Source organism: Podarcis erhardii, assembly GCF_964252035.2.
Source record: "Podarcis erhardii genome assembly, chromosome: 7".
Taxonomy (NCBI): Eukaryota; Metazoa; Chordata; class Lepidosauria; order Squamata; family Lacertidae; genus Podarcis; species Podarcis erhardii.
In genome coordinates, this window is record NC_138511.1 from 3,877,161 (window position 1) to 3,890,652 (window position 13,492).

General features: G+C 47.0%; 1 protein-coding gene across 2 annotated transcripts in view; it reads right to left on the minus strand.

Annotated features, from left to right (window-relative positions):
- The window catches only part of FER1L5 (fer-1 like family member 5), a 374,601-nt gene that overhangs the window by 45,492 nt on the left and 315,617 nt on the right, over positions 1–13,492 (minus strand). For both annotated transcript variants that reach the window (XM_081869992.1, XM_081869993.1), the window contains 8 exons: positions 10,108–10,184; positions 7,549–7,617; positions 6,709–6,752; positions 6,299–6,381; positions 4,759–4,865; positions 4,043–4,156; positions 2,564–2,741; positions 237–361 (listed from right to left, as the gene is read on the minus strand). In XM_081869992.1, the coding sequence (XP_081726118.1) occupies positions 237–361; positions 2,564–2,741; positions 4,043–4,156; positions 4,759–4,865; positions 6,299–6,381; positions 6,709–6,752; positions 7,549–7,617; positions 10,108–10,184 (797 nt within the window). The remainder of the gene's footprint in view (positions 1–236; positions 362–2,563; positions 2,742–4,042; positions 4,157–4,758; positions 4,866–6,298; positions 6,382–6,708; positions 6,753–7,548; positions 7,618–10,107; positions 10,185–13,492) is intronic.

Sequence of the window (13,492 nt, forward strand, 5' to 3'; positions counted from 1 at the left end):
CCAGAGGCTATGGTCCATGACAGCTAAGGACATACCCTCCATGCTCAGAAACACTATGACGCTGGTACTGTGGGTGGCGGCTTCCATCATGCAAGAGGTATATAATTGGCAGCCATAGGAAATGAGAAAATAACCTGGGATACACATCCCTCTTGCACACAGGCCATTCCACCACCCCGTTAGATGGTTCATCCCAAACATGCCTGCTCCCTCCAATCACTGGTTCCTGGACTTACCAGCCTGTTGTGAATGAATAGCATGGCGTTCATACTGGCGATTCGGTAGCTAATGTTCTCCCAGAATGAGGTGATGGCAACCATGGGCTTTGTGTCATACCATGGCAAGTAGTAGTAGTGGTTACCTGGAAAGGAATTGCCTGGTTTTGCACTGAGTCTTGTCTTGTCATGAAGCTGCTTCATGAGCAGTCAGACTATTGCTCCATCTAGCCCAGTGCTGTCTACTCTGACTGGCAGCAGCTCTCCAAACTTATAATAATAATAATAAGAATATTTATTATTATTATTATTATTATTATTATTATTATTATTATTATTATTTATTTATACCCTGCCCATCTGGCTGGGCCTCCCCAGCCACTCTGGGCGGCTTCCATAGAAACCAAAAATACAGTAAAATCACACGTTAAAAACTTCCCTGAACAGGGCTGCCTTAAGATGTCTTCTGAATGTCAGGTAGTTGTTTATCGCTTTGACATCTGCTGGAAGGGCGTTCCACAGGGCGGGAGCCACTACCGAGAAGGCCCTCTGCCTGGTTCCCTGTAGCTTTGCTTCTCGCAATGAGGGAACCGCCAGAAGGCCCTCGGCGCTGGACCTCAGCGTCCGGGCAGAATGATGGGGGTGGAGACGCTCCTTCAGGTATACTGGACCGAGGCCGTTTAGGGCTTTAAAGGTCAGCACCAACACTTTGAATTGTGCTCAGAAACGTACTGGGAGCCAAAGTAGGTCTTTCAAGACTGGTGTTATATGGTCTCTGCGGCCGCCCCCAGTCACCAGTCTAGCTGCCGCATTCTGGATTAGTTGTAGTTTCCGAGTCACCTTCAAAGGTAGCCCCACGTAGAGTGCATTGCAGTAGTCCAAGCGGGAGATAACCAGAGCATGCACCACTCTGGCGAGACAGTCCGCAGGCAGATAGGGTCTCAGCCTACGTACCCGATGGAGCTGGTAAACAGCTGCCCTGGACACAGATTTGACCTGTGCCTCCATGGACAGCTGTGAGTCCAAAATGACTCCCAGGCTGCGCACCTGGTCCTTCAGGGGCACAGTTAGCCCATTCAGGACCAGGGAATCCTCCACACCTGCCCGCCTCCTGTCCCCCGAAAACAGTACTTCTGTCTTGTCAGGATTCAACCTCAATCTGTTAGCCGCCATCCATCCTCCAACCGCCTCCAGACACTCACACAGGACCTTCACTGCCTTCACTGGTTCTGATTTAAAAGAGAGGTAGAGCTTGCAGACAAACTTGCAGACAGAGGCCAGCCACTTGAAAACCTTTGTGGTGTGGCGGTCAGACCAGTGCTCTCTTCAGCTACAAAGCTAATTGGGAAGACAACAAAGAATCTTGTGGTACCTTTTAAAGTGCTAACAAGTTTATTGTAAGCTTCCATGGACTATGCAGATAATGGATGACTTATGCCATAATGAACTGGTTAACTCTTGATGGTGCCAGAAGATTCTTTGCTCCAAGACACTAGCATGAGCACTGCTCTGCAAAAAGTTTATTCGGTGAACTTCTGTGTATCGGTCCCAGCCTCCAACCTTCCTCACAAGACTGTTGTAGGGATACATGGGAGAAACCATGCCTGAGCCCTTTGGAAGAAGGAAGGGATTAAGATGCATGCAATGGGACGCAGGACACACGACACTCATAGCATATGCTCTACCCACTGAGCTCCTGTACCTTCTACCTCCAAATAGTATTTCCCTTCACAGTGAATCCTTTCTTTTCCTGCCCACCCCCATCTGCCAGTTCATTTCCAGGCCCAATTCAAGGTGCTTGTGTTAGTGTGCAAAGCTTGTAAATGATTTAGGCCCCAAATACCTGAAAGACTGCCTCCTTTGCTACAGATCCTCCCCGTTGTTAAGCTTAGCAGAGAGGGCACCTCCTCGCTTTCATAGAATCATAGAGATGGAAGGGACCCTGAGGCTCATCTAGTCCAACCTCTGCAATGCAGGGATATGAAGTAGTCCCTTACAGGAACCAAACCAAGCTTTCCAGCTCCCTCAGAGGTTTGGGGTAGATGGGTGTGATGGCCTAGGAGAGGGCATGATCTGTGGTGGCCCTTATGTTGTGGAATTTCCTCCCCAGAAAGGTGTGTCTGACTTCTTCAGTATGCAGCTTTTACTGAATGCTGAAGATGCACCTCTTTACCCTGGTCTTTGGCACCTGAGATGTGTATTTTCAAGACCCACCCTATTTTTGGGAATGTAACATGCTTCAACTGTTTTTAATACTGAATTTTAAATTGTTGTAATCCAGCCTGGGATCTGCTGGTGAAGGATAACTAATAAATTTCACCATCATCTCTTAGTCACTTGTTCCTTACCATCATACACAGCACGGCTGTACTGAGTGGTTGAGGCAGAAGGTTTGCAAGTCCCATCAAATTTGTTGCCATAGTTCCCAATGCTGACCTCAAACTGGATCTGTTCCTTGATATCAGCCAACATAGTAGCTGAATAAAAGATGACACATAACCCATACCGGATTTGAGGCAAATAGCGCTGCAGAAACAAACAAACAAATCTGTGGAACTGGCACAGTAACAAATCAACCTCACACACTTTGGAACTCCTTTTGACATCAGACAGACACCCTCACTGGACTCTTTTCAGCACCTGTTGAAAACATTTTATGTTTAGACAAGCTTACTAAAATATGTAGTATGTTGACATCTGTTTTAATCTGTTTTTACTTTATCTTGGAATTTACCGTAATTATCCTTTGGAGGTTTTTTATTAATAATTTTGCTGTTTTATTCTTTTTGTAAGCTTCTTTGGATTCCTGTACCCAAAGAAGTATACAATGTTTTTGAAATAATAAAAAAGGGTTATTATGAGAAGGAGGTCTTGGCCAGTATCTCCCACGCATCTGAGCACAAAACTATCTATATGCTTATATATAATATAATAATCTTGAGAAGCAATTAAAGTGCCTACAAAAGATCCTCAAAATTTTAGCAGAAGAAGAACCACCACCCTGTTCTTACAGTGGCCGACGAGAGCCCCCAGTGGAAGCATGCCAGCAGAACTTGAGCACTCCAGTCTGGCACAGCTGGCATGGGAAACCCTCCCATCCCAATCTTCTTGGCCTGCACCTCCCATCATCCTTGGCAACAGGCTGCGCTGACTGGAGCTGACGGGAGTCCAAGAACACCTGGAGGACCCAAGTGACCCAGTGCCTGGATGGAACTTGGGTTCTTCAAGCTCTTGGCCTTGCACTTTCCAGACAGCAGAGAAGGCATGCCGGGTGGGCAGGGAATGACAGGTCAACAGGCCTTCTCTTGCTTCATGGAGCTCACAAGCAGATCTATTATGTTATTCATTTACTAGAATAATGTCTTTCTGCTAAAAAATATAGGAAGCAATCACTGAAATATCCTGGTCCGAGAGTTTGGAGGGCCCACTTGAAAAATTTAGGCCAACATTGTGAATTGGGCCCAGAAACAAAATGGCAACTGGTGACACTGATAATACTGTGGTAATATGGTCCAAACATCTCACACCACATAGTCCAGCTTCTGCATTCTGGGCCATGTGAAGTTCCTCAACATCCTCCAAAGACAAACACAAGAAAGCTTCATCTGTAACTAGATAATAAAGACTGTTGCCAGCTGCCTGAATCCTGTGTTTCCATGACACTACAGTCTTCCAGGAGAAACATGGGAAAGTAAGCAGGGAGGAAACAACTCCTGCTCCTGCAAGGTCCACATCTTCATGGTCTTATGAAACATCCCCACCCCACCCCATACTCCTGTTTACACATGGCAAGAAAACAACTTGTATATATTTTGTTCTTTGGCTACCTCCATTCTTGTAATATATTGTTCAGGAACAGCTTCTATTCTTTGAACGGGGTCCGGATCCATGTAGGTAATCAGCTCCACTAGGACTCTTCCCCGGTAAATTATCCCTTCCTTCTAAAAGAGAAGAAGAGTTCATGATAGAAAGAGCAGAACAGACAATGATGAGGAAGAATTGAAAAGAAAGAGCAACATTGTGATGTCTGTGTTACCCTTTCCTTACACAGCCTAAAATAGCCCAGCTTGACAAGTGTGCACATTCTCAGTGTTAAGAAAGAGACCTTTGGAACACAAAAGCTTGTTCTTGCCAAGGTGTACATGAGTGGTACTTTACACCGAGGAAATTATCCCTGATAAACCCTATTCTTTCTCCTTCCACATTTGAGAAGCTGTGGTATGGTTGGTACATACCTTCACATGCCCCCAGGAATTGGGATTGCCCCCAGGGACAAGGGTTTTGGAAGCTCGTGTGCCAGGAGACCAGTGAGGCTACTGGTCAATGGATATATCCATCTCTGACACTGGTCTTGTTAATTATGTTTCTGGATAGAAATTTATATCTTAATCACAAAAAGCGGTTGTGTCATTCACTCTTGGTAAATATTGTAGCTCAGCATTAGAAAACTATTTTAGGTTTGCAGTGTTGGTGCCTTGCAGAACAACCACCCTCTTGCCACAACTCCTAAGAAGTTGAATGGACAACCAAGAGACAGACTTACACTCCCAACATTCTCTAAATTGTCCTCTTCATTCATGAGCTCTGGTGGCGTCCTGTAGAGGGTCACAAAGCTTGGCCCGAAGCACGGCAGGAAGCCTGGGAAATTCTCTGAAACCAACAAGAGCTTGAGGGGAGGAAGAGTCTGTGCACCACCAGCCTAGTCACAAGGCAAGGCAAGGTGGCCAGTTTTGGGTGCTCTTCAAGAGGACATCAGACAGATCTGATCCCCAGGGCACAATCCATTGGGAAGTCTTCCTGCATAATCTTCCACTGAAACCAAGGAAGCTAAAAGGCAGCAGAGGGCTGCAGGAGGGGTGCAACTTCCAGTCCGGTGCTCTGGCAATCGTCTGGAGAGTTGGCAGTCTTGCCAAAGTACTGGACCAGAAGACGCTTTGGCGTGACCCTGCTGATGAGTGCCAGAATGCATGTCTTTAACAGGACATTCCAGGATCCAAACAGAAGCCAGGATTGCCTTCTATGATGTGGGATGTCCCACGAAAGAAGGTACAGTTGGGGGGTATGATATAGCTCTAAGATAGGTGGGGAAACTGTGGTCTTCCAGATGTTGCTGGACTCAGGAGCAGACTTTGGTAATATGGTGCCTTGAGTGAGGACAAAATTTTGTGCCTCCATCACATATTTCATGTTTTCGCAGTAATACCTTTTGGTACAGGTGCTTTTTAAATGGATCTTCTCAGTAGGTACCCGTAAAAATAATGGTTTTAGTATTATGACTATGGCTATTATTTTCTGCCCCCTTGGCTGGGCACCCTGTGCGGGGAACCAACCGCACTGCCCTAAAACCCAGTGCTGCTGGGCTACAACTTCTGGCATCCTTGCCTGCTGGCCATGATGGCTGGGACTGAAAGGGCATGCAGTCTATTAATACCTCCATGGCCACAGATTCCCCACCCAGTCTCTAAGAACTGCTAATCTTCCTCATTCTGGGCGACTTGGTCACCAGGTGGTCCCTCCAAGCCAACGATTATCCTTCTCAGACTCAGGACCTGGACCTCACCTGCCTTTGGCTCTGAGGGGGACGTAGGATAGTGTGTTCCCACTATTCCAATACATTTCAATGGGGCTTGCACCAGTGCACAGCAAATGCCAGAAGCCCTGTGACCTGGGAGGGCCCACTGTGACTGGTGCCAAGTCCCAGGCCGTCCTCTGAATTTCACCAGAATGCAATAGGATGTACATGCAACGGGCATTGCATTTTGGGCAAATTAAAATGGTGGCTATAGCAGTAAGTCCAGTCACACAGCCTTGGAGTCTCTGACAACAAAGCCAGGAGGCCATCCCCTGTTGGTGCCTGCTGTCCGGGATGCCTGCATCGTCCAGCGAAGGGCTTGCTACCAGTGGGGAGGGGCCATGGAAGGCACTTCCTCCAGGATCTTCTGAAACCTGGAAGCAGCTCTGCTTGCATAAGATCAGAGCTTGCACCGGAAGATTGTGCCTTATGCTAATTGAAAGGAGTGGGTTGCTGTCAGGTGGCCCAGATTTGCAGGGTGTGTGTTTGTAAAGAATCAAAGCTTGCTTACTTCCCATGTCATTCCCAGCTGAAGAGATCTGGGAAAGGCTGAGAAATGCCGTCCCGAGAACACTGCTATCTTCATTTTGTTCCCTAGAAAACAAAATAGAAGGCTCCGTGGCAGCGGGGAGGGGGACACCCCTCCCCCCAGTGGCACTCCAGGCCTCTTCCTAGCCCCTGGAACTCTTCTCAACTGCACCCCATCTCCCCAGAACAGTCTCCTCACTGCTCTGCTCTGTACCCTCTCATGTGCCTCTCACTTGCTTGGCTGGGGGCTAGAGCAGGGCATCCATGTGCAGAAACCTTTGACCTTTGCATGACTGGAAAGCAGCAATATATCTTGGACTGGCAATGTCTTTTGGGGGCATAGTATATGGCCTAGACACTGTCCCTCATTTGAGGTGCACTGGCAGCACTCACCCATCAAGAGCACTGAGTTTGATTAGATCACACATGGAAGGCATCTGCAAAGGAAAAGGCAAATTGGTAAGGAAACCTCTCTGCATCTGTGCTCCATGGACCACCTAAGATTCCATCAGCATCTCACATGACCAAATAACAGAGCCCAACTTCAGTCAAAGTAAGTTAGAGATGATGGGCTGTATGATTAGTTTTACCCAGCTCAGGGAACGAACTTCTCATGCTCCTAATGCCCATGTGTCCCAGAGAAGTTCTTCTCCAGCTCAGAAAATAAAACAAGCTGTTAGGCATGTGCAGATCAGAAAGTAATCAGTGATGAAGTTCAGGTGCCATGGAATTGACACGTCCCAAATCTCCTTGCACCTGGGATACCAATGAACATGCTCCCATTTCAGCACCCCAGGCATCAGGGATAAATGGAGGCCATTATAGCAGCTAAGTAAAGTTTGCATGAGGGAGAGGTGGTGGCTGAGGTCTTGGGCTTCTATTGCTGTTATTGGGAACCTAACAATATTCTGCATTTTGGAAAGCAAAAGGACTGAGCTAATTTCTGGTTTTAGGGCCAGAGGGCTCTGTTTGCCAAGGCCAATTCCAAACTGAGCCAGAGCGAGGGTTTGCATGTTAGTGGTGTAAACAGTAAATAGTAGCAGACATTTCATCCTGATAGTAACAGACTGCAATCTGGGAGGACCCAGACAGGAGAGGGGGTTAAGTAACTAGCCCTCCCCTCCCCAATGAAACGTGGTGTCATGAGTGGTAGGAAGCAAGCTCAGCCCCAGCCACAAAGTGCACCCCTGTGCTCTCTCTCTCCTCACCCCATTTCTGCATAACAATACTCACCTGCATAGGAAATAACATCAGCTGGTTCCACACAGGGTTGGCGTCTCTGAGCACAACTCTGGTCTTTAGCTGAACATGTGGGTAAAGGGAGCAGGTCAGTAAAGAGCCACCATTCTGTAGAAAGCTTAGCATTCAGCACATGCTAGTGCCAGGTAAGATACCCACTTCTAGATGACAGGGGATAGCTCAGTCGGTAGAGCATGAGACTCTCAGTCTAATGGTTGTGGGTTTGAGCCCCATGCTGGGAGAAAAATTCCTGTATTGCAGGGACTGGACTAGATGGTCCTTGTGGTCCCTTCCAGCTCTACAATTCTTTGATCCTATGACTATCTTATGAAACAGGATTATATATATTCACTTGTCTCTGACATGTAAGGCTGAGCTGCAGGGAACCAAGCCTGAAAGCTCTGGAGAACTGAATGAGCAGCGGTTCTTGCTGTCTTCAGGCTATGAGTGTACTATAGATGCAGGAATAAGTGTGGGCAAGCAGCAGCTGATCAAACTCCTTGAGGTCTGGTAGTTTTCAAGGACTTCTTTCCAAGGCTGAGACGCACCCATTTTGGTTCACGGCAAGTTCTCCAATGTGGTGATCAAGGCAAAGAGAAGGCTGCCTGCTATTGTCAGTGTTGCATGATCAGTCAGTCTGGAACTTAAATGGTTATTGATGGAAATGGATTGCTAGGGTTTTTTTTGTTTTTGTTTTTTTTAAAAAGAATGACACTTGGTTGGTTTTTGCTTTGTGCATTTTGGAGAGGGAGAGGGAGTACCATGGAGTCAATGTGCCAAATATTACAGCAAGAACGCTGGAAAGGAGATGTATTTAATTTTTAGCTGTATAGAGAGAATATGGCACATCATCTTTTATGCAGATTATGATTAGAGCTGTCATTCAATTAAATAAATCTTAGTCGATGAAGAAATCAGTTTCTTGCTTAAATCTGCATATAGATAAAAGCAATGGTTCTGAAGCAAACTTCTTGTGTCTTTAGAAGATAGGTTCCTCTATCATCAATGGCAGGTAATGCCTTCAAAAAGACGTTCCCTCCTATGTGAGGGAGAAAGAAAGGGTCTCTCTTAAGTTGTAGCTTGCCCTGGGATCTGCTGGTGAAAGGCAGGTAATAATTGATTAATTAGTCCCAGCTTGGATAGCTCAATTGGTTAGAATGTGGTGCTGATAGATAACGCCAATATTGCAGGTTTTGATCCCCATAGGGGACAACTGCATATTCCTGCATTGCAGGGGGTTGGACTAGATGATCCCTAGGGTCCCTTTCAACTCTATGATTTTACTAATAACAGTGGTAGTTGCCCTCTGTTGTTTGTATAAACATTAATTTGCTGCCTGAGTAATTGGGAGCAGTTTTGCAGTTGACAAAATGTCTGTTTAATCAATGCACATGTTAGATTAATCAATTAAATATGGAAGCTCTAATTATGGTTTTAGTTTCTAATTTTCCAGATCTTAAGTTTGGTTTGCCCCAAAAAGCAGGATTTCTACTAAGACTGTATACACATTTTTGAAAGGAAGTTTCTCTAAAACAATGTACTGCACTTTGGTATTATTTTCAACGATATATGCATTTTTATGCACACTTTCCTCCAATAAACACATTTCTGTACACATTTCTTGGGGTTGGATAACTGCATTGTAAAATTCAAAGAGCTGCTGATTTCAAAGCATAACTACAGTTTAGTTTGTGTATAATTTCAGGAAATATGAATTAGGTAGAATTACTCCCCCATCCACAATTATGAACGATGTACATTGATAGTGCTCCATAAAAATATTAATATTAGAGAGATATTAATAGCCAGACTCCCAGGTGTCACTGGTAGCTAAAAAATGGCACCTAGCCCATGCTGAGGATAGGTGGAAGGAGGGTGCATTGCTTTGTGTGGGATTTTATTGCTGCCACCTCCCCAATTTCCTTAGGGTCTTCAATGGCAACCAGAAGCAGCTCACCTGCAGAAAGTGAGTCCAGTGCTATGATTTCCAGCTAAGCCTGAGGCTGAGCATGTGTCAATGAAGCACTACCTAGAAGAAAATGCCTCTCTGTGTGGAAACACCAGGACCTGCCAGCAAGGCACTCGCGTCACTGGCATGCTTGGGTTTCTGTGTCAGCCTCCTTCCAAACTGGCACCAGAGTTTTGCAAAATGCACCCTTTGACAATTCTAACAGACACACCTTCAAGTCATTCTCAAGTTGCATCTTTCCATGCAAGACATAAAAATGAGTTCCCAGGTAAATAGGAGGTAGTTACCCTGCCTTTGTTTTGCATTATTGCAACTTGTCATTTCCACCAAACAACCATTGGCTAGGCTATTTCTGGTGAGCATCAGGGGCCTTCAGGTGATCAGGCAAAGATGGATTGAAATATTGGCCCTTTCCTCCATTTATGCTACTAGAGATTAACATAGACTGTACAGGCTAGTAAATTCAAAGGCTGTAGAATACAGAACCTTATTGTATTGTTTATAAGTAGCAGATGTTATTTTCTTAAGAGGCTACTGTTTTCCTTTAAGGAAGAATAAAATAATTAGGGCTGCATTTTACATACCAGTTTCCCTGCAAAATCAACTTCCAGAGAAGGGTCAACTGAACCGCCAGTGGGATCAACATCCATGTTGCTCCGTACTGTTGAGGAAAGTAAGAGCCCTATTAAATCTTTTTTGATGATCCCATTTTACCAGGGTGTTAGCCCTTCCTTACTCTCTTATCTGCTAGACAGCTCTAATGGGAATGTGTTGACCGCATAAGGGAACCTGGAGGAACATGAATCTGAACTATCCACCTATATCATTTAGAAGAAAAGATTCAAGCCTTCTCACTCATATAATAGCCTAACAGAAACAAACCCTGGTCTGGCTGTGTTTTGACCTCTGAGCCACTTATCTGAATGTTCTTTGTTAAAAATTGTTTTTGTTTTGTTTTGTTGGGTTTATTCTTTTGAAAAATTTATTGATTTGATGCCAGTCGCAGGGCCCCTAAGCCACAGATAGATTTGAGCTTGATGCCAGTCGCAGGGCCCCTAAGCCACAGATAGATTTGAGCTTGATGCCAGTCGCAGGGCCCCTAAGCCACAGATAGAAGTTGCGCATGCCATGGGCGAGCTAGAGGCTACTCTGAGCCAGAGCCCAGTCCGTGGGGTTGAGTCAGTGCGTCAGGCCTGCACAGTGCACAAAGATCACCGAGGCAGGTGCCCTGGTTGTGGCGGAAACCATGAGCGGAAGAGTTGTCGTTTCCGGGATGCTATGTGCCGGACGTGCGGAAAGACAGGTCACATCGCCAGGGTCTGTAGATCGGCGGCGTTGGGAGCGACAGGAGCACCTAGACTGGAGCATCGCAGATCGGCCACAGCAAACCATGTTCTAAAGGACTGCCACTACGTAACGGAGATCAACGGGAGGGTCGTGCAGTTTCCAGCGCAAGGCAAGGCACACGTCAAGGTGAAGATTGAGGGTCAGCTGTGCGACATGGAGGTGGACTCCGGATCTGGATTCACTATCGTGTCGGACCAGACCGCGAGGACATTCTTCCCCAGGGGTAAGTTGCCCCCTCTGGAGCCCTTCCCGGCAACTTTGCAGTCATATTCAGCGGGCCGCATCCATGTCATGGGAATGTGTGCCGTGAGAGTACAGTTCCGGGACAAACAGGCGGTACTCAAACTGGTGATTGCGAAGGGCAGTCGCCCCAGTCTCCTGGGCACTGACTGGTTCTCCGCCCTGGGACTGAGTATATCAGGGCTTAATTCAATCCAAACCTGCCCTGAGATGAGCGAGGCATTATGCAAAGAATTTGCTGGTCTCTTTAATGGAAAACTGGGTTGTTATAAAGGGCCCCTAGTTGACTTCGAATTGGACCCTGGGGTGGCCCCAATCCGACTCAAACCAAGGCGAGTGCCATTTGCACTGCAACCCAAGATCGAAGCAGAGCTGGATAAATTGGTCAAGCAGGGAGTTCTCTCACCCGTGGACTCCGCTAAGTGGGAGACTCCAATCGTCACGCCCCTTAAAGCAAATGTGGAAGTCAGGATCTGTGCTGATTACAAATGTATTATCAATAAGGCACTCAGGGGAAACTCATACCCCATTCCAGTCGTATCACATCTGTTGGCTAAACTGGCTGGGGGCAAGGTGTTCGCCAAAATTGACCTGGCACAAGCTTACCAACAGCTGCCAGTAACCCCACAATCAGCGGAAGCACAGACTATTGTCACACATAAAGGGGCATTCAGAGTTAACAGATTACAATTTGGAGTTTGTGTGGCCGCAGGGATTTTTCAAGGGCTCATGGAACGCCTGTTAAGAGGTCTGCCGGGGGTCTTGCCATTTTTTGATGACGTTTTGATTGCTGGAAAAGACCCACAGGAACTGGTTGCGCGTGTCCGTGCAGTGTTGCTCAAGTTCAAGGAGGCGGGGTTGCAACTAAAAAAGGAAAAATGCAGTTTTGGGGTGCCAACTGTGGAATTCTTGGGGTTTAAAATTGATGCATCAGGCATCCACCCCACAGATGCTAAGGTTAAGGCCATCATCGAGGCACCACGACCACAGAACAAGACGGAGTTGCAGTCATTCCTGGGACTTATTAACTTTTATCATTCGTTCTTACCCCAGAAAGCTTCGGTAGCTGAACCATTACATAGACTGTTGCAGAAAAAGAATGTGTGGCGATGGGGGCAGGAGAAGCAGAAGGCTTTTGACTCCTTGCGAGGAATGCTAAGTAGCAAGAGCGTCCTGGCTCATTATGATGAATCGAAGCCGCTGGTCCTGGCATGTGATGCCTCTCAATACGGCCTGGGGGTGGTCCTGAGTCATAGGGAACCGGATGGGTCGGAAAAGCCCATCTCTTTCTATTCCCGTACATTGTCGCCCACGGAGCGCAACTATGCTCAAATTGACAAAGAGGCGCTTGCAATTGTGGCAGGAATCAAAAAGTTCCATGATTATGTGTACGGTCGTCATTTCTCCATTGAAACGGACCACAAACCACTGTTGGGGTTGTTCAACCCGAACAAACAAACGCCACAAATTCTCTCCCCCAGAATGTTGCGTTGGTCTATATTCCTGAACGGGTTCCAGTACACCTTGACCCATGTGCCGGGGAAACGGTTGTGCCACGCTGATGCGCTGAGTCGATTGCCCCTTCCTGGCGGGAGCAATGAGGATCCTGCTCCAGCGGAGCACATAATGATGCTGGAAACACTTCCGGGGGCTCCTGTAACGGCTACTGATATTGCTGAGAAAACGAGGAAAGATGCTGTTCTCTCCCGTGTGCTCACTTGGGTGGGGAGGGGGTGGCCAGGTGGTCCGCATGAAGACAAATTCAGGCCTTATGCGACAAGGCAGCACGAGTTGTCCATGCATAAGGGTTGCCTCCTGTAGGGAGATAGGGTGATCATCCCAGCACCACTGAGAAACAGGGTTCTTGAGACGCTTCACATGGGACACCCGGGAATGGTCAGGATGAAGTCGCTAGCCCGATGTTATGTGTGGTGGCCTGGAATGGACCAGAACATAGAACAATGGGTACGAACATGCAAGGCATGCCAAGAGGTGCGGCCAGAAGTGGCCAGAGCACCAGTTCACTGGTGGGAGCAGTCCAGATCTCCCTGGAGCCGGCTGCACTTAGATTTTGTTGGGCCATTCCAGGGGAAGGTCTTTTTGGTTATCGTCGATGCATATTCCAAATGGTTAGAAGTGGCGATGGTCCCTAGCATGGCATCAGCTGCCGTAATCAAGGTGTTGAGGCAGCTGTTTGCAACCCATGGGTTACCTGAGACCATTGTATCAGATAATGGGGCAGCTTTTGTATCCCAGGAATTCAGGGCATTCTTGGCTGATAACTTCATAAGGGGGGTCACATCCGCGCCCTTTCACCCATCCTCCAATGGGCAGGCGGAGCGCATGGTAAGAACAGCCAAAGAATCCATTGCGCGCTTAATG